Source organism: Anoplopoma fimbria, chromosome 19 (genome assembly GCF_027596085.1).
Source record: "Anoplopoma fimbria isolate UVic2021 breed Golden Eagle Sablefish chromosome 19, Afim_UVic_2022, whole genome shotgun sequence".
NCBI classification, from domain to species: domain Eukaryota; kingdom Metazoa; phylum Chordata; class Actinopteri; order Perciformes; family Anoplopomatidae; genus Anoplopoma; species Anoplopoma fimbria.
In genome coordinates, this window is record NC_072467.1 from 21,005,864 (window position 1) to 21,029,898 (window position 24,035).

A 24,035-nucleotide genomic window follows, 5' to 3' on the forward strand; every position below is an offset into this window, starting at 1 on the left:
TTTCTTAAATGCAAAGCATAGTTACATAATCAGATATCTGCTGGCTGGAGTTTTTTTTTTTTTTATCTCATTTCTAAATGGGAGAAACTGATGAATTAGAAAGGCTTCAATAAAACATTCAGAAGATAAATATATTAATAAGCTCTGTCTTTACTGTTTCTGGGTGCTGATATAATGCAATGTAAGCATGATGTGTTCTTACAGAGAAATGTAGTGAAAAGGCAAAATTTATGCCTAATTAGAGCTTCAACTAATCGTTATGTTTAATTGTATGGGTCTGGAATTTCCAGGACTTTAAACAGTTAATGTTCATTAATAATAAATAATTCTCCATTTGTTGATTCCAAACTTCTTTGAAGGCAGATTTCCTATTTTTGCATGATCATATTACCTGCTTTGGAAGAGCAGTTGCTGCTATTTTTCCTAAAATTAATGCCAAATTACAAACTTTTTGGACTTGTGAATTAAAGTAAAAATGATTCTTATTATCAAATGTTTGAAAAACAACAAAAACATGAATCGATTATCAAGTAGTTGCCAATCAACTTTAAGTCAGTCCACTAAATCAATTAATCAAAGTGTTTCAGCTCATTGACTTACAATTCCTAATTTTTGCCTCAATAAAACATGTATAAGATGTGCTCCAATCTTGTGAAATGATAGCATCAAGTGCTAACATTTCTCCTGTCAAAAGCAGAAAAACTGTTCTCACATTTCGCCCAGAGTGCCAATTTCAATCATAATTGATGCCCAAGCTGTCCTATTATATAAACCTGAGGACAGATTTGGGAAGGCATCATGGGAGCTCACTGCCAGACAAGCTGTCCACGCGGTAGGGTGGAGCTTCCAGAAATACAAATCAGATCTCTTAATCTTTCCCCTCTCTGTTTGTCTTGTTCCCATCAGGAGTCCTGCCGCCCAGCAGCAGCCATGTGAGAGGAGCTGTCAACAAGCAGAGGATGCCCACGCCCAGCTAGAGCAGAGTCACCCCCCCCCCCTCCATCCCTCCATCCTTCCCTACCTCTCGCTCCCTCCCTTCTTCCCACATGAGGACGAGAAGATGACTGTCACCAGCTGGCAGTCCTTCAATGTCCTGACGGTCATCTTCCTCTTGCTGTCCACGGCAGGTCTGTAAAGTTTAGTGTTTGTTTATCAGTCAGTCTGTTCCTTCAAAGTTCATATTTATGTCAATATAGGAGCCTTTCATGGTGTTCTCATATTATATAGGCCACGTAAGAATGGTTTCTATAAACTTTGGACGCTTATAAATGTGTGTCTCAATCCTTTACTGAGTGAGCCTCTAGTACCATGAACTAAATACAGGAAACAATCCCAAAAGACAGAGTTTTTATGGGTAGAAAGAGATAAATGTTGACATCTGATGGCCAGAAGTTAAGTCAAGACACTCAACATCAAGGGGACTAAAAAAAACACTTCTTGCCAAAGTGCACTTGGCAGGCAAAGCTCTGAACCTCAGGCTGCTCTCTATATGAGGACATAGAGCGTAAAAACTGTGAAGAGAGCACATTATAACCCCAAAAGATACAAAGATTAGAACCCAGCCAACACATATCTCTTTTAGATATGGGATATACATTATGCACAAGGGAAAAGATGCCAACTCAACTTCTGAAATGACAAAATAGGGCAAGAGGAGGATGGAGAAAGAAATGAGCTGCTGCAGTAACAGGAGCACCGAGCAGGTTGGAATAAATGGAAAACCCATAATAATCATCAGAGTGAGTGTAACTGATGTTAACGACTTTTTAACTCAAACACTTAAAAGCCAGTGCAATGGACACTGTAGATTTAAAAGCAGACTTGACGGTTATAATAGAGTGAATTTACATCTAACGTATAACTTAAAGAAGACAATTTGTCTTTATAAAGAATAATCACATTGTTAATAATTTATTTTATTCTCTAAAATAGTTTGAATTTAATCAATGATTGTATAGCCAGGTGATATTAATAGTAGGGCTGCAACTATTTTTTTATCCTTTTTTTTGTCAACATAAATAACGATAAATTAACATTAACGTGTCCTAAAGTTACCCACGGTCAAAGCTAAGTGATATTCAATTTAGAATGATAAAAAATGACCATTGAAAAGCTAGAACTAGCAAATTAATTGCATTTTTGCCTGATAAATGATTGATTTATATCCAAAATTGTTGGTGTTCTATTGATAAACTGATGGCATGTAGTATGTTGTTTCAGATAAAAGATGACAAACTGCTGGTCTGAGTGTAGCCATAAATAAATAAATATGATGTCTGAGCACCGACTGATGCTCAGATGTTGCTCGTGGTTAGCGAATGAGAGAGAACGCTATGGCAGTTTTCAGACCGCAGATTGTAAACATACTGCAACGCTAGAGCCAAGCTGTTAGCTGTATCCTAAATTTCAAGAGGTGTTAATGAAATTAAACAGGTGGGTGTGTTTACAACTGTATGGTTTCCAGAACCAGCTGTTGTTCATTTGAGCAGCCGGAGACTTCCCCTGCACTCGTCTCTTTACAAACCTTTAAAGTCTTGCGTCGTTAAAAGTCCTTTATGGTCCACATCCGATGTTTCCTTATTGCCAGTTCATGCAACTACAAACTAATGACCCCTCCTTTACGTGCAAGGTGTTATGGGATATCATGAGTTGATTTCAGATCCATGGTACAGTCAATGCAAAGGTCAAATGAAGAATTTTATCTAAACCGCCCTTCACCTCTAATCTGGCACCGCTTCACTTCATCCCATGTTCTGCTTTCGGGTTGTTAAAGGGAAGATGGCCGTCCACGCAGAGCTCATTATAACCTGAAAGAGCTGTCTCCTTTCAAATGCTGATCTATTGCTGGCTGAGATTACTGAGAGACTTCTATCAGCCCGCAGCATAAGTGGACATTGAACCAAATCACAACCAACAACACTTTTACTGCCAGATTTGTAGGCTGCACTGATGAAAGGAAACATACAAGATAAAGACAAATGAGTTACAATAGAACTAATCTGGATGGACTTCACATGCAATTGCATGATTGAATTCATGCTTAGAAGGAGAATGATGAAGCAAAAGAAATCAAAGAGGCTAATTTATTACAAAATTGTCAAATGATGTACATAAGTAGAGCCAGACTGATATATCAGCCGTGCTGATTTGGCACCCGGAAATCCTATATAGATAGATATATTTTTACAGTTATTTAAAAACAGTGTCACCATAACATAGTGATAAGAGAGAGCAGAGAAGTTTATTTTTCAATAGTAAAAATGTCTCCTACAGTACAGATATTGGTCATATTTTTGGCTGCAAATATTCAAGAGTATTTTAGAAGTTCTTGTTTTAGATTGTCCTTATTTATATTTTTGGTTAAGACAACTCTTGGGTTGTTTGAAACGTGCTTTTAAAGTGGTTTCTATGGTGAAACAACCAAAATAATCACATTACTGTGATTTGTGGCATTGTTATATGTTATCTGTCTCATTTCTCTGTTATTGTTGACAATCTTAGCCAGAAAACTTATGAAAATATTTAAAATTTCAAGGAGGCTTTCCTTATTTAATAATGGGTAAATAAAATGAAATAACAAACACATATTTTGGGCAGTTTCTACATAACTACTATTCAGGTTACGCGGTCTGTCCCCAGGCAAACTAGAGCATTCATTCTTGGTCTTATTACGAGTAATAGAAAGTGAAGATGCTAAAAATGTGATACTGATTTGTTATGAAGGCATTGAGCAGGTGGGTTTGTCCTGGACCATAGTGATGTGCATTGCAGTAACTCTCATCAGCCCCATAAACTGACTGAAATCATATCTGGTTAACTTCTCTGACAAATTGGTGATTTATTTTCATCATATGGAGTCTCAGCTGCTGCTGAAGTGAACTGCCAGATTCTATAACAAAAACAATAATGCTTTTTTCCCTTTTGTGCCAGCAAGGATGCACAGATTTATCGTCTCCCATAGCCGTACGGACTTCATTGCACAGCTTCAGATATATGATGGATGTTAACGAGCCACAGTACTTTTGTACCAAATATCTTTTGCATTACTCAATAATAAACTTGGTCCTCTTATCAGCTCGTATGACTCCAGCTGCCAAAAAGAAGAAGAACTGATATAACAAATGATGTAACCGGTCTGAGGAGCATATTTGGTGTCTCCATCCAGAAGCACTCACACTAGTATGTTTACGTAATGACCTAATATATCAGATGTACTGTATGTTTTTGCGCTGATAAGCTTTTGCATCAAAGTCTGTATACTTAAGGTGGTGTGTTCTATTGGATTGGAATTGCTAATACACTTTTTGTTTTTCTCTTCCTTGTTCTACACCATTATTAATACAGGCATCTCCAGTCATGTCTTTTTTGAGGCTTCAAAAGAAAACAAAAAGCATTCACTACTTTATTTAGATGCGCCAATCCAGCTTTTTTAGTCCCTATAACGTTACCATTACCTTGGCTTTGAGTAACAGTAGATACCGAGTGTCTGATACTGATGTAATGAATAAGCTGTACATTTTTTAACAAATAAATATTAATTTACTGAATTGTTATTATTAAATACATTAATAATAATAATAATAATAATAATAATAATAATAATAATTCGTTCACAATCAACTTGGTTAAGAGTTGCTGTTGTAAGATTTATCTAAATCAACATGAATTACAAGTACTTTTTAATGCATAAACAGCTTTGTCATAAGTTAAAGTCAACATAGAATTTACAACATAGATCAGCCCCATTGTCACGATACCAGATCCAGCTATTTGGGAAAGTATGGGCCCAATATTTGTTATTGGTATTAGTGCTTCCCTATCTTGTAGTTTGGCTGCTGAAGTTTGAAAGATGTTTTCTTGAGAGCTGTTTTCATCATGCTTCTAATAAGAGGTTGTCATTAAGGAAGACAAATACAAATTCCATCTCAAAGGTCATGAGTCACCTTTCACTGAGTGTTTGTTTGTTTGTCTCCTGCTATACTTAAATACTTCCTGTCTGACATTTCTGAGTCAATTTAACATCAATTTTACATAAATTCTGTCTCCCACAAAACTGCAGCCCTCTCGGCTCACTACCGAGTATGTGAACCCTACTCCGACCACAAAGGGGGTTACCACTTCGGCTTTCACTGCCCTCGCCTCTCAGACAGCAACAAGACCTACATGTTCTGCTGCCACCACAATAACACCGCCTTCAAATACTGCTGCAACGAAACAGAGTTCCAGATGGTCATGCTGATCAACCTCACCAACGCCTCAGATGGTTATGCACACAAGTAAGTAAAAAAAATAAAATAATCACACCTGCCATTTGACCCTATTTGACCTGAATCTGTACCAGTACCAGTAATTTCCGTTCTCCAGCAACACATAATGTAGAATTTTTTTTTTTTTCTATTCACCAGGGGTTGTAGCCCTGATAATGATACTACAAAATAAGTCATAATGCTCTCGGCACTCGGGCTTCTGGGTAAAAATACATTTCTAAACTGTAATTACCTGTTCAAATTCAAAAGTTAAAGACTGGGCAACAGACTTATTGAAGTAGTTTACCTAGCGGTCCCTAAAGGTAAACACTGTGTCAATGAGTAAACACTGTGAAATTCACACACATCAAGTTAATTAATTACTAATGAGTTTAAATTTGAACTTGACATTTTCATTGTGACCTAGAACGCCCTCATAGAGTGCATGTCTTTGCCATGCTGCTAATCTAAATTTGTTACTGTAATAACAGAATTTTTTTGAAAATTTTCAGTCAAAATACATGATGATGGAAAGTCAGTTATGTTGATGTTGGAGAATAATTAAATCCATGGGTGGATTACGAAACGGGTCTAGCAGGTACAAGCCCATGAGCCCAAAGAGTAGAGAATCTTTGGTATTTTTTCAAATTTTTGTATGAAAAATGTGTGATCTATTATCAAATTTAGTTTTTTTTCTGTCAATCAACAAATTATTACTGCTGTAAAGCAGTCCAGAAATAAAGAAGGATATCGACTTGTATGCCTCTTGTTCAGGAGCAGTGAGCTGAAATATTGAGTGCTTTATTCATGGTCAAATTGTGGTGCTCTCCACATCAAAAGCTAATCAGTTCTTCTTTGGGCCATGATGGAACTTCCCACCAATATTACATTGGAATCTGTTTAGTAGTTTTTGAGTTATGCTGCAAAACACAAACAAACGGGACCAATACATAACCTCCTTGGCTCGGCGGAGGTAATTAGGAAAAAATAGGTTGTGCTGAATCTTGAGTGGAGTTTTATGGGAACAGCTATGGTGGAACAAACAGAGATGACATTTCCTCAGATCCGATGAAAACAGCTGGTCATAGTCTGCTTGCTCACTAACGCTTCGCTCCCTCGACAGTATTGCGCTCATTGACACCGTTTGCCTCTTACTCAGATGGTTCGTTGACATTGATCAACACCTACAGAGGCGTTCAAAATCACCACAGAGCAGAGCAGATGCTGAAAGCAGTTGTGTTGTGAGTGGGACGCCTCCACGCAATAGCTCACAAAGGCAGGTGTTGAGTGCTGGCTATTATATCAAGTATCACTATGGTATCCTATCATAAAGAAGTACAGATGCAAGAATTATAGTACCTTTTTAGTATTATTAATAGTAAACTACATTACATGTACCAATTTATGAAACAGACTACAAATACACCTGATAACACATTCATTTGTTGCAGTATAAACAGATTTCAGCTGAGTGAGGGACACAGAAAAACGAGCCTCTTCTTCTGTGGGAGCTCTCAGCTCTCTGTACTAATGCCCTCCCAGCATGCCTCTGCCCCGGGTGGTTCACACTGCCCTGCAGCAGGTCATGATATTTCATTTTAGTGTCAGATGGCCTCTTTGGCCACTCTTTCATCCTCGATCACTGGGCGATAGGAACTGTGGGTTTGATATTTACCACTGGCCAAGCGAGTTAAGCGGGCCATAATTCTGCCATCTACTCACACTGCACGGAGAAAATGGTAATATAGGTTGAGATTTACTGCAGTTCAAGGTCCTGTCCTCTGAGGGTTTCACGAGTCAGTGCTCTGTAGCATATAGCTCACCATGTAGTTTGCAGAGTAGCTGGAATGATGCAGAGTCTGAATAGATTCAGCGCAGAAGGGTCATCTGAGAATACAATTTGAGAAAACCAACAGGAAATGCAAGAAATCTTTGACAGATAATCAATTGCTTCTGCTTTCCTTGCCGTGTTGCATATTGAATAACATTTCTTTCAGCTGTGTGGTCATGATCAATCTCTCCAAGGAACGTGCACATATTGTTGTTTGCTCACCTCCAGGTCGACTCAAATATAGCCTGTTGCCCCCACAAATTATCTGAGCAGAAACACAAACTAAATTGTAGATAAGTGTCTCAAACACAGAGGTGAAGAAAGGGAATTGCAGTTAAGGACACGATTAGATTTGAGTGCAGTAGTGGCATTCGCCTGCCTGACAGATGTTCCTTTTTAATGCCATTTATTCAGATAAATATCCCAAGGCCACATCGTTTTCAGACAGAAGTGAATTCACTTGATCAACTGAACTGAAAGCTCTTGGGCATCATTGTTTTTGTGAGGGCTTTAATCAATGCAGACAAACAAATTGCAAAGTGTGCCAAAATGACATAAAAGATGGGTTTCCCTCCAAATAAATCTATTTTGAGGTAATATCCTGCCTCGTCTCTGTCATAATGATACTTTTTCACTCTGTACAATAGAATCATCCTAATAGGACTGAATCACTTTCAATTTATGTGATATTCCCCAACTAAATGTCCTCAGTGGCATAGAAACAAAGACATTGCACCCAGATATTTAGTATCCCTGTTTTGGCAAAAAGAAATGCTGCCCCTCAACTTTCTCAGGGAGCTATTTTTGCGCATTTACCTTGCTGTACTTTAAGGATGTGGGTGGGCTTAACGAAAGTTCAAAAGTGCCACATTAAATCCAGCTGGATCATGTAGTACATGAAGAAAATGTATGAAAGTAAAAAAGTAGGAGCACAGATTTTCAGAGGCACGAGTGAGGAGCAAATGGATTAAAATGTGTATTGTGTTTATGAAGTGTGTTGTAGAATTTAAGAAGCCGCAAATGGAACAGATGGAGGGCTTCTTATACTTTATTTTTTTGTTTATTTAACCAGATTTTATCTAGGGAGGAATTGATGAGTGTCTTGGTCTTGCCACATGAACAGAAAAACATTCACACCTGGCAGCTCTATCATAGCTGGGATTTAAGGGCCCAGCTGAAGGGTATCTGGATGGCATCTCTGCAGCATGTGAGTAATACTCAGTCTGTCTCTCACGCAGTAATTATACAGCCCTGGTCGGCGTCTGGATCTACGGCTTCTTCGTCATTGTGCTGCTGGCGCTGGACTTCCTCTACTACTCAGCCATCAACTACGAGCTGTGCCGGGTCTACCTGGAGAAATGGGGTCTAGGAGGACGCTGGCTGAAGAAGGCTCGCAGTCAGTGGCACAGGTCAATGCCAGAGGAGAGCGAAGCCCAGCCTCCAGCCCAGCCCATGGTCCCCGGCCACTACCAGCCCAGACACAGCCTCAGAGGGGAGAGCCACAGCCCGACTCTCCTTCCCTACAACACATCCACCGCATGGTGAGTCACCGTCCGTCACATGACGACCGCCAACTCGCAGTTTGGCACTCATGTCTCACTGTAAAGCTGCAAGAATCAGCATAACGTGAAGTAAGATTAACGGCACAAATCACCTGGGTAACCACAGCTGGTGTCTTAATGGAAATATCTCAATGGGAGCGCTGGCAGTGTGCAAATAATAATTTATACATCACATACAGGAAGCTGGAAAAGACTAATGGGATTGTAGATCAGAGCATTGGACAATCTGATGATGCAGCTATATTTTATGTAATTATGGTCAAATCAATTTTATTTCAGAAAGCCCAATAGGACACCATCTAACCGTAGGAATCTATGGAAAAATAGAATTACAAAATTAAGTAAATAAAGTAAATAACAGTGTTTCCCCAGGCGGTAAGCAATGATGCCTCTCCACACACACACAAAGCAAAGTGAAGACTTGATTTGTTCTACACTAATGAGCATATTATAGAGCAGCCTGTTGTTTGTCAAAGTGTAACAGATGCTAAAAAAGATGCTAAGAAAAAATGTCAAATGTCCCTTTAAGAAATGTTCTTGTACTGCATTTTTTTACACACAGGTTCTCTCTGTGTTTCATTTTCTTGTCTGTCTGTTTTTCTTTGTACTCTGTGTTTTGTCACGTAAAGAGAGCAACATGGAAATGAGACAGTGTTTCCAGCAGGACAAATAAGAGCATTTCTAGCATACTTTTCCCAAGCCAACAGGGAGGAAGCTCAAACATCAGGCTCCCTGTTTACTTGCATTCCTTATTAAGAGTGCAGTGCGCACAAAAAGATACACACTGAACCCAAACACACATGATTACTGCCTACCAATGATAATGCTCACTGTGTCCCTGTCAGAATCATAGCAAAATAACTGGTAACAAATTCAGTTATTTAAATGTTTGGTTTTCCTCTGACTAAGCATTACAGATTCTATCTGTTTTAAGAATTCTGCCCTGCTCTGCCCTGCTCTGCCTCTGCCTCACTTATCTATAATTGTCTGCAAAGCATCAGATCTGTATTTGTTTTCCATCTCAAAATACAGTAGCTTAACTCTGTCTCAACATAAGCTTCTTTTGTAAGATAGAAATTTGGGTTTTAAGTCTGACCAAAGACTCGTTAGGGAGCTTTTATTATTAATGAATAGAAGAGCATAGCATAATGTGAAAGCTGCACTGCCCGCCCAAGGCCCCTAACTCTTATTTAACCTGAATCATTCGACTCTGAGTCACATAAGAGAACTTTCAAGGAGTTCCTGTGGAAAAACACCATCTGCTGTCCTTTCACTACATCTTTTTAGTACCTTTGAGAGCAGTCACAGGAGTCTCAAGGTGTGTTGGGCAGCGTGTGACTGTTGTTAGAACATACAAGATGATTTACGATGCCCGGAGTGAACTGTAACACATAACAGCCACGGGGAATTTATTCTTCTTTTGGTAGCCATTGCTCAGACTTTCAAAATAAAGCTACATATTCATAGAGCACAGTCTGAACAAACCCACATTTCTGTGCAGTCCATTTTTCATGAAGTTCTGCGTTTCCGACACTGTGCAACCTATCTGTCTGACTGGGGCTCAGAGTCTCTCGCCAGAGGTAGATATCTCTCTTGGGTCATGATAATTTAATGTGGGCGGAGGTTTGACAAATGGCTTTTAGAAAGCAGCGTGGCCTGTGTGAGCCATAGATAGGGGAGAATGGTGCTACAGAAGGATCCTAGGGCTGCTTTGCTGGTGGAAACATGGTTAGCTAACACTAGACATACCCACAGAGCCTCCTCATTAGACATGAAGCCAATACGATATGATAGGACTCATCAATCTTAGACGTACAAGGTTGACCTGATCTGGCAGCTCTCCAGCTTTAAGCCAGACGCTGTCTATAAAAAGGTGTTTGAAACCGCAGCAAAATACGGATTGACAAAGTGGGCCTAAAATAAGAATATGTAATAAGTTCTTAAGGGGAAAAGCTTCAGGATTGATAGTGTGGAATAAAGTGTAGTCACTTTTTAATAAATAGGGTCAGTTCTTACAAGGAGCTACAAATATTCTTAGATAATCACTCAAATTCGTAAAAAAAAAGTGACAGATGCTGGGAGCTAAATTCAGTTAGAATAGCCTGTTTGCAGTTTAACACAGTAAAGCACTTCTCCCAATCTAGACAATGCTTGCACGTTTTGTTAAATGTGTTAAGTAACCACGGCTGATACATTACATTACATTACATTACAGTCATTTAGCAGACGCTTTTATCCAAAGCGACTTACAGTCAGTAGTATATTACATATCATTCACCCATTCACACACTGATGACAGGCTACCATGCAAGGTGCCACCATCAGACTCTAACTAACATTCATGCAACATCCAGATGGCAAGCCTTCGGGAGCAACTTGGGGTTAAGTGTCTTGCCCAAGGACACATCGACTGCCGAAGCTGGGTATCGAACCACATACTGTATGTACACCACACAGTGCATCATCAGAAGGCCCATTGTTTATTCGCGGGAATACAGAACTATATCTCCAGAGAAGTTATGGGGTCATGTCTCTCAGAAAACTGGGTGCAGTTGGTTGAACATCTGTTGGCCAAATGTAAACAAACAGAGATTGGGTCATGTCCCGGAACTGGCGCAGCAGCATCTAAAAACAACCCAGTCGCACAGCAACTCAGGAATCCAGCACAAATCGTCACCAGTGCATCGGAGCAATCCTCACAGAAAGTCAATTTATCAGATTATTCCTCCACATAGAGAGATCTTTTTCTTCAGGAATAGAGCAGCTTGGCATTCAGCGTGTGGGGATATTTTTTACCATATCGCTACGTGAGCAGGCTGGTATATACTGCTGCAGATCTGCTGGGGGTTCATTGTGGGCGGCCTGGGAAAACTGTTACTTGCTTTCCCTCAGTGGATATCCTTTAGTGAAATCTCCTATTCATGTATTCAGGCCGGTTTGAACAAATAAAAGGAAGTTGGTGTCATTCTTCATCGAGTGATGTGAGGATCCGGGCGAGAGAAAAACAACAGGTCTGCCAAGCCAGACATTATAGTTAATAGTTAATAGACATTCATTGTTAGTTGTTATGAAGATGCATTGTTTCTTTATGAGGTGGGAAATGACAACAGATGTGGCAATGTGACACATAATGGCAGCAACAACCCACTCAATGATTGATAAGAGGTATTTGTACCACAGGGGAACCCCTGCAGTTGAAAGATTATGAAGTATAGCTCCTCCAATTTGGAAAAAAACCCTGAAATATTGATTTGGTAAAAACAAAATATAAACATGTTATTTGTATTAAGAGTGAACAAGAGCAATTAAAGACAAACTTACTAGTTAGTGTCAAGTTAAAGTGACTAAAGTCTAGTATCTATGTGTTTAGCCGGGAGGAGAGTGGGCATAGCTCAAATTCAGCCAGTGCAAACCCCAGCACCGTGGGTTTTTATCCTGAGGGATCTGCCTATATATAAACTTTCTATTTCTACCATTACAGTTTAGACCCAGCAGAGTTTCAGTAATTAAGTCGTATTCTTTCCCTGCTTTTAATTAGTAGATGGCTTCTTTTTTTAATGTAACAATGATGACTGTACATTTAGATTGAATGGACCCAGTAATAGAGGTGAAATGCCTCCCTCTATTTCTTTGAAGCATGTGGATAGACATTACACTATGCACCTTTAAACTGGAAGCTCCGGCTCTATCGCTATCAAGTGCTCAGCAGCATTTAAGCCCTGATTGGTCGTCTCCTCGTACAGAGCAGATTAAAGGACATTAAAACTTTGGCCAGTATCCCAGTTTGTGCCAACCCTCTTTACCCAGTAGTCCACCTCTAGCAATTAGTGGGAGTTGTGAGCAGCAGCAGCATCTGGATATCTTGACACCAGAAGAACATTTTACATTCCTTGTGTAGTGTGCCTGACACTCTCTTCTCTCAGAACTGCAAGAACTATCTGATCTGCTGCTGTCATTTCAGTCTGGCTTTATTGCATATATTTTACATAAGTTTGTCTTGCCTTTAGTCAGTGCTGATCAAGACTTGCCGTGCACACATATCTGTGCGATCAAGATTAAAGACGCTTCTTTGCTCAAGTTTGGTGTCGAAAATCTAAAATATGATCTGTCCAGAGCACCCCTCCTCTCTTACAATTAGCCTCCCCACGACCCTTAAGGGTTAGTGGGTATTACTAATGGATGGATGGATGACTCAACCTTGGTTTAATGTGTGCTGAGCATCCGCCAGAAGTGCCACATGTAAAAGTGGGAGAAATGACATGTTGGGCAACATCAAATGGCACCATTGCACATCAACAGAACACGTCAAAGAGTCACTTGGTGATTCATAAATCACTTGGCACAAAGTAACAGCGGCACCTTGTGCCAGTAACAACCCAATCACTCAAACTTGGTAGCTGACTGGACCAGCTGAGCTTAGCCATGGGTGGAGAAGTCTGTGTGAGGTGGCATCTGTCACCACATTCACCGGACTCACAGGCAATCGTAACACTGCGTCTCTCAGTCAAACCTCAGTGACTCAGTGTTTTTATCACCCAGTAACGAACTCTCTCCATCACTCCGCTAAGTCTGTGCTTAACATCACTTTGGACGTAGGTAACCATCCTAACACCAACACTCAAACACCTGCAGGTCTGTCTGCCAAAGAAAAGACACTTGGTAAATATTAAATGGACTCGTACTTGTGCTTTTCTAGTCTTCCGACCACCTAAATGACTTCAACACTTCATGTCATTCACCCATTCACATCCATTCATTGTGACATCCATCCATTCATCCATGCACCTTGTATGATAGCAGGGGCTACCATACAAGGTGCAACCTGCCCATAAGGACTAACTAACATTCAAACCCAAACATACACCACAATGAGATGGACTAGTGGAGCAAGGGAATCGACAAATCGATCTTCTAATTGATGGACGACACACTCTACCACTGAGCCACAGTAGCCACAGTTAGCTCCACACGGCTCAACTCTGGAAGCTAAAACAACATTTCACATCTTGTTTTTTCTGTCAGTTTATGATCAAAGCCTAGCTGTGTCTCCTGCATATTCACGTCCATCTTTGAACTCACTGGTTGGCTTTCTGTGGTAATAATAGAATTGTACATTAGGAAATTATTCCTGGCTTGTCTGTCCACAGAGCAGCATGCCAAGACCTTGTCCAATTAAAGCAACACCCTCCATGTGGTGTGAGTTAATTAACATCATAGATGCTACGAAGGCAGCCAGGCACAGAGTTCTGCTGTGGGGTAAAAGGAAAGAGCAGGAGAATAGGTTTACTCCTTGAGAGTTGTAGAATGACTTTTGGCATCGCCATGAGCAAGTGAGCAGCAGCTATTTTATTTTTGGGGCTGTGTTTGTGATCTTTTATTAGATCTGCTGTCATACATTTACTTCTGAAAACTGCATTCAAGTCATTTTCTCAAGAGTTCATTAGAATAACCTTCAAGTGGAAACTTTTATTTTCCCATCAACAATGTTGTTGCATTATTTTGGGTGGCAGAAATGGCTGGGATGTGACTCATAGAGGTGGGGGTGGGCCAAAAGTATTTACAAGAATTACAGACTCGTAAAATAGTTCTGTAAATCTAATTGCTTTTTGAAAAGCAGAGCTGCAGTTTTATTGGTCTTTGTGTTTTCGGGCCTTGAGCTGATTCTCCAGCCAATATTAGGCCTATATAAAGATCAATGTGGATCATTAAGCACACACACATCGGGATCTGAGAAAGTTTCAGCCATGCAGCTAAACGCCATGTCCTTGTTGTTCAATAGGATACAGGATATTTTTTCCAAACAACTCATTCTTTTCTTCAATTTCTTAAAGTTTTCACTCTGTTTGATCCCTTTGTAGAGGTTATCTTTGAAATGTGTATGTAAATGTATATGATCCTAACACATTTGTTATTAATTTGCTTGGTTTTCTTGAAGAGGAATTCTGGAACAAACTCATATTAAATTGGTTAGAAAATCTTCTTTATGTATATCTTATACCTCACCGGTCTAACATTTTAGACTTTAGAGGACCTCTAGTTCACAGATTAGCGGGTGAAGTATGTTTCCGGTGTAGATTCATTGTCTTGTCCACACAACTGATCTGGTAAAACTAGAAACAAGCCTAAAAACAGAACCAGAACTGGTCCCAGCATCCGACACCGAGAGACCATCCAATGAGAAACATAAATTCTGTCACATGATAACATCTCCATGAGAACTGAGCAACTCCCACAACTGAGAGATAAACACAACATGTGGTAATGATAAGATTTGTTTTGTCAATAATGCTAAATTTCTGCATTTCTCTCTCCACAGAATGATTCTGCGATTGGACAAACTGAAGAGTAGCAACACCTTGTTTCCTTACGTGGTACAGAGGAGAAGACCCATCGATGCCCCCTCCCTGGACCACAGACACAAACACCAGTGGTGGGCTAGCCATACTGTAGTAGTAAGAAGAGACCACTGTCCCTTCCTAATGAGCACAAAACACCCATGGACCGACGACGGAAGTAGGCCGACATGGCATTTAGAAAAAACCCTCTGAACAATGGCTGTCAGGAGACACAAAGGACTGTACTGCTGCTGCCACAGCAGAGGAGTGACACATCCGACAGCTCACAGGTGTTCAGTGATCCCCTGAAAAAGGCTGCCAAGACCTGGAGTATCCCAAAAAGATCCAAGCTGAACTGGATAAACTGTACTCTACAGGCGAGGAGGCTTTCCTGTTTTTAAAAAACATCTTTCTAGATATAAAATGTTTATTACACTGCTGTGTCAGTTTGTGTTCAGTAGCAGTTAGACACAGTGGTGGGTTATCTATTTGGTGATTTATTTATGTGAACTAGTCAGAGAAATATATGAGTGGTTAACATTCGGAACATGTAACAGCTTAGGTTGATGCTGAGCATCTCACTTAGAGTAGAATGTTTTTGTTACTTACTGAAACCAGACAGAAATGTATCTGCAGCCATGTTGAGAAAACAATATCTTGTATGAAATGTTTTAGATCTCCTCTCTGCAAAACAAGGGATTTCTCTATATAATAACGTGTCTGACAAGGACACAACGCCATACAGATAAAACTGCTGTAGATCAAAAGGCTTTATATTAGGTCATCAAGATTTTTTCTTTCTGTTAAGTAATGCTGAGGAAAGGAATCTTGACTTTTAAGTCATCCAGCCAAAACATTAATGCTATGTTCACGAAACGAGCGACAAAGCTACAAAATGGCCAGGTGTAGCCAGTTACGTTGTCGGAGCGTTGCCGTGGAAGTGTGAATAAAGGTTTTCTTCTGTTTTTAGATGGAACAGAACATCAAGGTGTGGAGGGGTTAGTCTGTAGCCTCATGTCGCCGGCTTCCATTAAAAATGAATTGTAGCCTGTTGTTCTGTTGCTCCTAATGTAAACACATAATGAGGATCAGGGACGCATTGACAACAGCACAGAGCTTCATGCTAAGTTAAACATAACCGCAATCCTTGGCTACGCACCTACAAGCCCATTTGAGGCTATTACTTATGAAGTTAGTGTGAGACAGTTGCCTCGGTAACCTCATCCGTTTACTTTTTTTTGCCCTTCCTCATTACCGGAGCTTCCTGAAAAACAGCTCCATTAGCAATATGATGCAAATGATTATCCATTTGGTTCCTTTATAAGGAGCGCTCTCTCCTACATTGGTAGTGATTGTAAGTGATCAGCCATAATAGAAAATGATAAAAAACATAAAAAAAACACATTAAAACCCCTTTCACTGTCAGCAATAATGTAAAGTAGCTTAATCAGACGGATGACATGGTATGTAAAAGTCAGAGGCACCAGACAAATGAGCGTTGGGTAATCATTGAGGTGGAATAGCAGAGCTTTCAGTTTAGCTTACATTTAATAAGAAGGTGAAGTTACTAAAATGGACATACAGCATTTCTGGATAATGACCACATATTGAAAACGGCCTCCAGCAATTTCTGTATCAGCGTTGTTAGGAGAAAAAATTCACTTTTTAAAGAAAAACTTCTACATTAGAGCTGCAACTAATGATGACCTGCATCATTATCATCTGGTCTATAAAATGTCAGGATATAGTGAAAAGTACATGTTATAATTTCCGACAGCCACAAGCTAGGTATTCAAATTGCTTGTTTTTTTCAACCAACAGTACAAAACCCAGGATAATCGGTTATGCCATCATATATGATAACATATAACATATAATAAAATCTTCACGTGTGAAATAAATGTAAACTTGGAAATAAATTATTGATTTATGATGAAAATGAAATGAATGAAAATTACATAAACAAATGAATCAACCAAAAAGTTTTAGTTAGTCGGACTAATAGATAAATTGACTTAGCTCTACGAACATCGTGTTTTAAGATAAAGTAGTGACATCATGCCAAAAATCTGATTCAACTACTGAGATAAATTCTCTGCAACAGTCTGCAACAGACAAAGCAGCTGTTGGTGCCAGACTGTATATGATCGATAGGTACATCAGAAAAGAGGTGTCAGTCCCAATCTCGCATCTGCAACTGGTACTCTGGCAGCTGCCGAGCCTGTGTGCGTACAGAATCTCCGGTCCGTGCAAACGTAGCAAATGTCCTCGCTGAAAGCTAACAAGAAATACCGCTAATTGCTCAGACATGGCTTTTAGCCAGGCCATGAAACCTGGGGTCTTGTCATCATATCTGTCCTCTCTGTATCATGAAGTTTAAGTGGATCCTCTGAACAAAACTCTGGGCTGGGCTTCTTCCTCAGTTATCTGCAATAATATTTACATTTGCTAAGTTGTCAGAGCAGGTTAATTCCCATTTCAATGGCTAAAGTTTAATTGCATGTCCAGGCTTGTGCTTTCAGGGGCAGAGAAATAGGATGTGTCCAAGTGAAATAATTGGCCCAGGGATCTGCAGTTGTTCTAAATTACACTCTCCTGCTCTCTTTCCCTAGCTGCCTCCTTATTCCCAGAGTGTGAACTGGAGCAGCAAAAAGGGGAGGAGTTTTTAAACAGGTGCAGCAGCACAAAGGGGATTTAATTAGTCCTTAATGCTCTATAAGTGGGAAAAATCTGATGCGTTTAAGGTAATGTCATTTTTTCAGGGCTTTTGCTGTGTGTTTTGACCTGTAATAAAGCAAAAGAGGTCTGTTCTCATTAACAATAAAGTAAAGAAAAACTTAATTTTGCCTCTGACAAGCAGTAGCAGGGTCAAATTTGGATTATTTCCCCCATTTCTTAAAATGTTACAACTTGGTTTTGTGATGTTTTCTGTTTTGTTTGAAAACAGTCGTGACTCTGGCCTGATGTGTGATGTGGTACTGTAAATCGTATCAGCTCAACCCTCTATCCAAATAAATAAATAATAATGTAAAAAAAGAAGAAGAGAGCACACATCTGTTTCAGCACACATCTGTTTCAGTCTGTCAGGTTGTCATGGTAACAGTTGCCTTACAGTTGAATACCCCACCTGTACACAGAAGCTTTGTAGTGGTTGATACCTCACTTTTTGGGTGTGGTGGTGATGATAATGTGCACAAAGTTCTGTCTATGTAATTTACTACTAGATAGAATGACCAGTACCGTTTTCAGTTGGATTGTTATTGCACTTGTTGACTTTGTATCGTCACGACAGGGAGAAATAAAGTTTTATCTTTTCCAGTGTGTTTAAATCCCTCTGCGTCAGGTGCTCTTTGGAAAGAAAATACTGCTTTATTTCATTAAGCCTTCAAAGCTAAACCACTATGGAGGCCAGAAACAGATAAAGGTTAATACAAAGGTTATCAGAATCTAAAATATAACTGAATATATCATGAATCATAGAGTTCATTTTTAATTACAATGGAAAACTTTGGTTAGAAAAAGAAAGAACAATTTTATTTTGTCCTTTACCACAAATAATTTACTAAACTTTATTTTTTCAGCACTTTAATTCTGCTTTTTGGGGTATTGGCACACAATTTAAAAACACACTCTAAAAAGAGCATGTTGTTTAGCGCAGTGTAAAGCTAATAAGCCCCAGTCAATGGTAAATGGACTGCATGTATATAGGTTATCGCTTTTCTTCACAAGACCAAAGCGCTTCTCATTCACCCATTCACACACCAAACTTGGAGTTTAGTGTCTTGCTTAAAAACACTTCAACATGCAGAACGGAGGAGCCGGGGTTCGAACTGCCAACCTTGTGATTAATGGACGACCCGCTATCTACCTTCTGAGCCAGAGCCACCCCTAGTATTGATCATATGATAAGGATAAATGTAAGAGCAAACTGATTTATATCACGTTCACCCTAACCACTTCATTTTTATTTGAATGCTTATTACATTTTTGGACACGACAGAGGTTAGATTTATGTTGCATTGTTAATAATTTAAAACAGCATGTTTCAAATGTAACCGTTACCAGAGAAAAACACCTTGATAATGTGGACCGACAGATGTTTTTGGGAAACGTAATGCTTGTGTAATATTTTCGGGAAAAATGGTTGGCTGGAATCCTGAAGTGCAAATTTCCCAAATCTTATAAAGAGCTTTAGCTGCGAGTTTGTCAGATGTGTGACTGCCCGGCATACTTTGTCAAGGTTTGCTGAATTATTGAACTTTCAAAAAATAACATCCCTACTGCCAACAGGAAAACACAAAGTCGAATGTCAAAGCCATTATTAGCGCTGTAATTTGTATTAAGAACTCATATTGGTACTCGGTATCAGCGAGTTCCCAAATGTTAGTAGTTGTACTTGGTCTGAAAAAAAAAATGGTATCGCCGCATCCCTAGAGGAATTCAAATCATTTTTGAACACTCACACTTAGTTTTGTCTGATGTGAGGTAAAGAAAAACAATGACTCATAATATTTTTTTAACCAACTGATTGGAAGAAAACGTCTATTAGTATTGATGTTCTCAGCAGTGTTTTGACTTGACTGATTACCTTTTACTGTCTTTAATGAGTTTTCGGGGCTATAGAAGCCTCTGAATGAACTGTTTGCTTTTCTCTGACTAATCAATACACCAAGAGATGATTCATGCGGCCTCAAAGCCGTGACCCTTCCCAGGCTGACGGAGCCACATCCAAAACTTGCTGATGCCGGAACATCATTAAAGCAACGAGGTGATGGTGAGAAAGACAGGCCGTGTCAGACACCTGCTGCTGCTCGCTTTCATCGAAGGTGCACGGTAACCAAGAAGTTTGTTACCACGTTGTCAAGGTCCCTTCGCACTTTCCTAATAAGCTCAGACTTGTACACTCACCCAACCTTCACGCACCTCTGTCGATCATTCTGTCGAGGTTCTGCTTATCAAACTGCTTGCTCACTCTCTATTTACTCCATCTGTGTCCTCCTTCTTCCAGTAAGCCGGTAACCAACGCTCTTCCCATCTGCGCAATGCCCATATGAATACAATTGCTGCCATCCATCTCCATTTAAAAACCGTTGTCTGGGTTTCCACATCCTGCTGTTATTGAGGAGCCCAAGATACATCCTGCAAACATTTATCTATTAAAACTCCATTAGGCCTCGTCTCTCCGATGCCCTGTCTGCTCAGGCCGGATCTTCTGTGGCGGTGACACCACATTAAGATCCTTCCTATATTAATGCTACTGTACATGACGTCCATTTAAACAAGCCGTTGTGAGTGCTGAAGTAAAACTGCCTTGGTGGACCACACCTAGCTGATGCGAAGAGAGGATAGCGCAGACCAAAGTTTGGTTTTAGCTAATATGTTGTACAGTATTATATTAAAGCGATGTTATTGAAAATAAGAATAAGCTTCTTTCAACAGGCCATCAGGATTGTAAACTCTGACCTCTGACCTGCTATATCCTCGGCCTTTTCCACTTGTTCCACATTGTTTTCAGCTAATCACAGCGGACATTGCATACTTGCATTTGTGACATGTACATTTTTATTAATCAAATAACTTTATTTTGAAGCTTTAAAAATGTGTTCATTGATATTTGTTTTTGTTTTTCACACTAGGGTGTTGCAGCAGCACAAGGGCAGAAATAAAAACAGGTAAATACATAAAAGTAAAAAAATATTTTTAAAACTATGTATGTAAAAATAGAAACTATTAATGGCTTTGAAACTTTAAATTATAAGGCAAGTATTAATACATAAAGTAATCATGACAAATGTCCTCCATTGTTTCTTTCAAGCAAAATGATATAGAGAGCAATGTGAAAAACAAATCTGAATCTGTGTATAATCTTTTTTATCAGTAGTTTTTGGCATGTGGCCCATTTTAAGTCAAGCAATGTTTCCTTGCAAACTTTTGTCACAGGTTGCAAGTATCAATGAGATGTGAGCAGTTTAACCAAAGAAGGATTAGCCTTTCAGATTGATTGATTGATTGATTGATTGATTGATTGATTGATTGATTGATTGATTGATTGATTGATTGATTGATTGATTGATTGATTGATTGATTGATTGATTAATTAAAGCAGAATTTTAGAGGTCTGACGGTCCCCCCACTATTATACAATAAAAAGTAAGATTAGAGAAAAGTCAGAAAAAATAATCACAATTTGTGTAAGAAAAATGTCTCTGCTTTTCATGTGTTTTTCCCATATCTTGTTGATCATCTCTTGTGAACTCTACGGGGTTTACTTCATATTTCTTGGTATATTAGCTAACATGTTCACAGGCTGTAGTCATTGATGGTATTTTGTGCAAATTGGTTTTGTGGTTTTCATTAGAGCCAAGTCAGCTATCTCACACAGAAACAGATTTATTATGTAAATAGCTAATATTTGATCACACACCAAGCTCAACTGAGAGGTCGAGAGTGAATAATAAAGTTAATTCCCCCAAAACTGCAGGGAGTATACTACAATCCACATGATTTGTGCAGCAAGCTAGGACACGTCATCTGTGCAGCTGATATTTATTAAGCATATTAAACTCACAAAAATGCAATGCTGTATCCATGCATGCAGCTGAATGTAGGAGTAATGACACAGGGAAACATGGGCTTAGCATTTAACCCTCCTGTCGTGTTCGGGTCAAATCTGACCGATTTACAACTTTAATCAATCATAAATATTGTGTTTTACATCTGATTGCGGCTGCACGGTGGTGTAGTGGTTAGCACTGTCGCCTCACAGCAAGAGGGGCCCGGGTTCAATTCCCGGGCTGGACAACCTTCTGTGTGGAGTTTGCATGTTCTCCCTGTGTCAGCGTGGGTTCTCTCCGGGTTCTCCGGCTTCCTCCCACAGTCCAAAGACATGCAGCTTAGGTTAATTGATGACTCTGAAATTGCCTGTAGGTGTGAATGTGAGCGTGAGTGGTTGTCTGTCTCTATATGTCAGCCCTGTGATAGGCTGGCGACCTGTCCAGGGTGAACCCTGCCTTCGCCCATTGACAGCTGGGATCGGCTCCAGCACCCCCGCGACCCTTAACTGGATAAGCGGTTACGGAAGATGGATGGATGGACATCTGATTGCCTCAAGGCCTCATGATATCCTCCACACTAGGCATTTGAACATATACAATTGCTGATCACTACTTTCATTGAATTTTGAGTGGTTTAGTCAACTTTGTTACACCCATGGTGTTCCCGGTCAAAAGTGACCACCATAGGAAATTAATGGGAAACACTAGATTATGTCCATTCATCAGATGGAAAACAGCCCCATACACACCCACACATCCACAACTACACACCCACACATCCACAACTACACAACTACACACCCACACATCCACAACTACACAACTACACACCCACACATCCACACACTACACACCCACACATCCACAACTACACAACTACACACCCACACATCCACAACTACACACCCACACATCCACAACTACACACCCACACATCCACAACTACACAACTACACATCCACACATCCACAACTACACAACATCCACAACTACACCCACACATCCACAACTACACACCCACACACCCACAACTACACACCCACAACTACACACACCCACACAACCACAACTACACACCACAACTACACACCCACAACTACATACCCACACACCCACAACTACACACCCACAACTACACATCCACAACTACACACCCACACATCCACAACTACACATCCACAACTACACACATCCACAACTACACATCCACAACTACACACATCCACAACTACACACCAACACAACTACACATCCAAAACTACACACCCACACATCCACAACTACACACAACCACAACTACCCACACACCCACACACAACCACAACTACACATCCACAACTACACACCCACAACTACACATCCACAACTACACACATCCACAACTACACACCCACACACCCACACACACACACACACACACACACACACACACACACACACACACACACACACACACACACCTGTGTGAACACCTGTTCACAGCCCCATATATAAAGTTGTACACATTTCAAACTTCAAACTGTTATGGGAACCCATCTCTATCCTGCGCTTATGTGCCATCCCCCCCACGTGAACCACACCTTCCAGACTAAACAATGTTTCATATCTTCTCACTTTCCCCCTATATAAACCTTTATTTGTGCCTTGCTCTCATTTTACTCTGTGAACACAATGAGTAGGCGACTGATGAGGCGATTTTCTGTCAGAGAGGCTCTGGACCTAATTTAGCGATAAATTTTCACTAATGCTCAGATGAATATGAAATGTGTGGAGAAAATGTAACAAAAGCCATACTGAGCTCCCCATGAAGCCAATATTACAGGATTATAATTATGTGAATGATCTGTGTGAAGTCATGCTTACAGCCCTGAAGCCACAAAATTATTTTCTACAACAGATCTGGCTTGCCACGAGCTCTCAAAACAACAGCAACAAGCAAGCAACAGGGAAATATACACAAAACCACCTCAGCCCCTAGGACTCCTAACACCCCAACATGTGTATTTCCCCATTATGTAAATAGACAGAATGAAAGTGTCACAATGTAAGTGCCAACACCAACCAAAAAAAATATATTGTCACTGTCAATTTAAGAAGTTAATATACAGTTAATACTGATACCAACACTGTCAATCAATTGAATTACTGCAGCATACAAGTAAAAAAACAGTCAGCAAACCCAAAGATAACATTAGATCTGAGAGAAAAATTGAACAGCCAGTCTCATAACTGATTGATAATCCCAAGAAACACAAACACCAACTAAACAGAGCCAACACATCAATTTACAATGTTCATGTCAGCACAAGCAACCAGAAGCTTTAAAACAAAAACGACTTAACGTTAGCTTTGTGAAGTTCTCTTTATATATCCAAGAAGAAGTAGTAGTGTCAAAAATAAATTATAAATTGCAGCTTGACAAATAAACAACTGGTTAACCTTCCCACCTCCATTAGCTTTTCTATGGGAGCTTGAAGAAGGGTATCATAGGGATTCATTCATATGAT

The 24,035-nt window shown here is 39.8% G+C and overlaps 1 protein-coding gene across 1 annotated transcript; it reads left to right on the forward strand.

The window, feature by feature from the left end:
- Positions 1 to 1,033: 1,033 nt before the first annotated feature.
- shisal1b (shisa like 1b) lies at positions 1,034 to 18,291 on the forward strand. The gene is made up of 4 exons (XM_054620154.1): positions 1,034 to 1,127; positions 5,060 to 5,276; positions 8,316 to 8,618; positions 14,956 to 18,291. Coding segments are annotated over exons 1-4 (588 nt in total). The 5' UTR covers positions 1,034 to 1,060; the 3' UTR covers positions 14,957 to 18,291.
- Positions 18,292 to 24,035: the final 5,744 nt, after the last annotated feature.

Excerpts from the sequence above, each read along its gene's own strand:
- shisal1b (XM_054620154.1), top strand. The coding sequence starts at position 1,061 with ATGACTGTCACCAGCTGGCAGTCCTTCAATGTCCTGACGGTCATCTTC. Across the intron at positions 1,128-5,059 it reads CCTCTTGCTGTCCACGGCAG|CCCTCTCGGCTCACTACCGA; the intron begins GTCTGTAAAGTT and ends ACAAAACTGCAG. Across the intron at positions 5,277-8,315 it reads TCAGATGGTTATGCACACAA|TAATTATACAGCCCTGGTCG; the intron begins GTAAGTAAAAAA and ends TCTCTCACGCAG.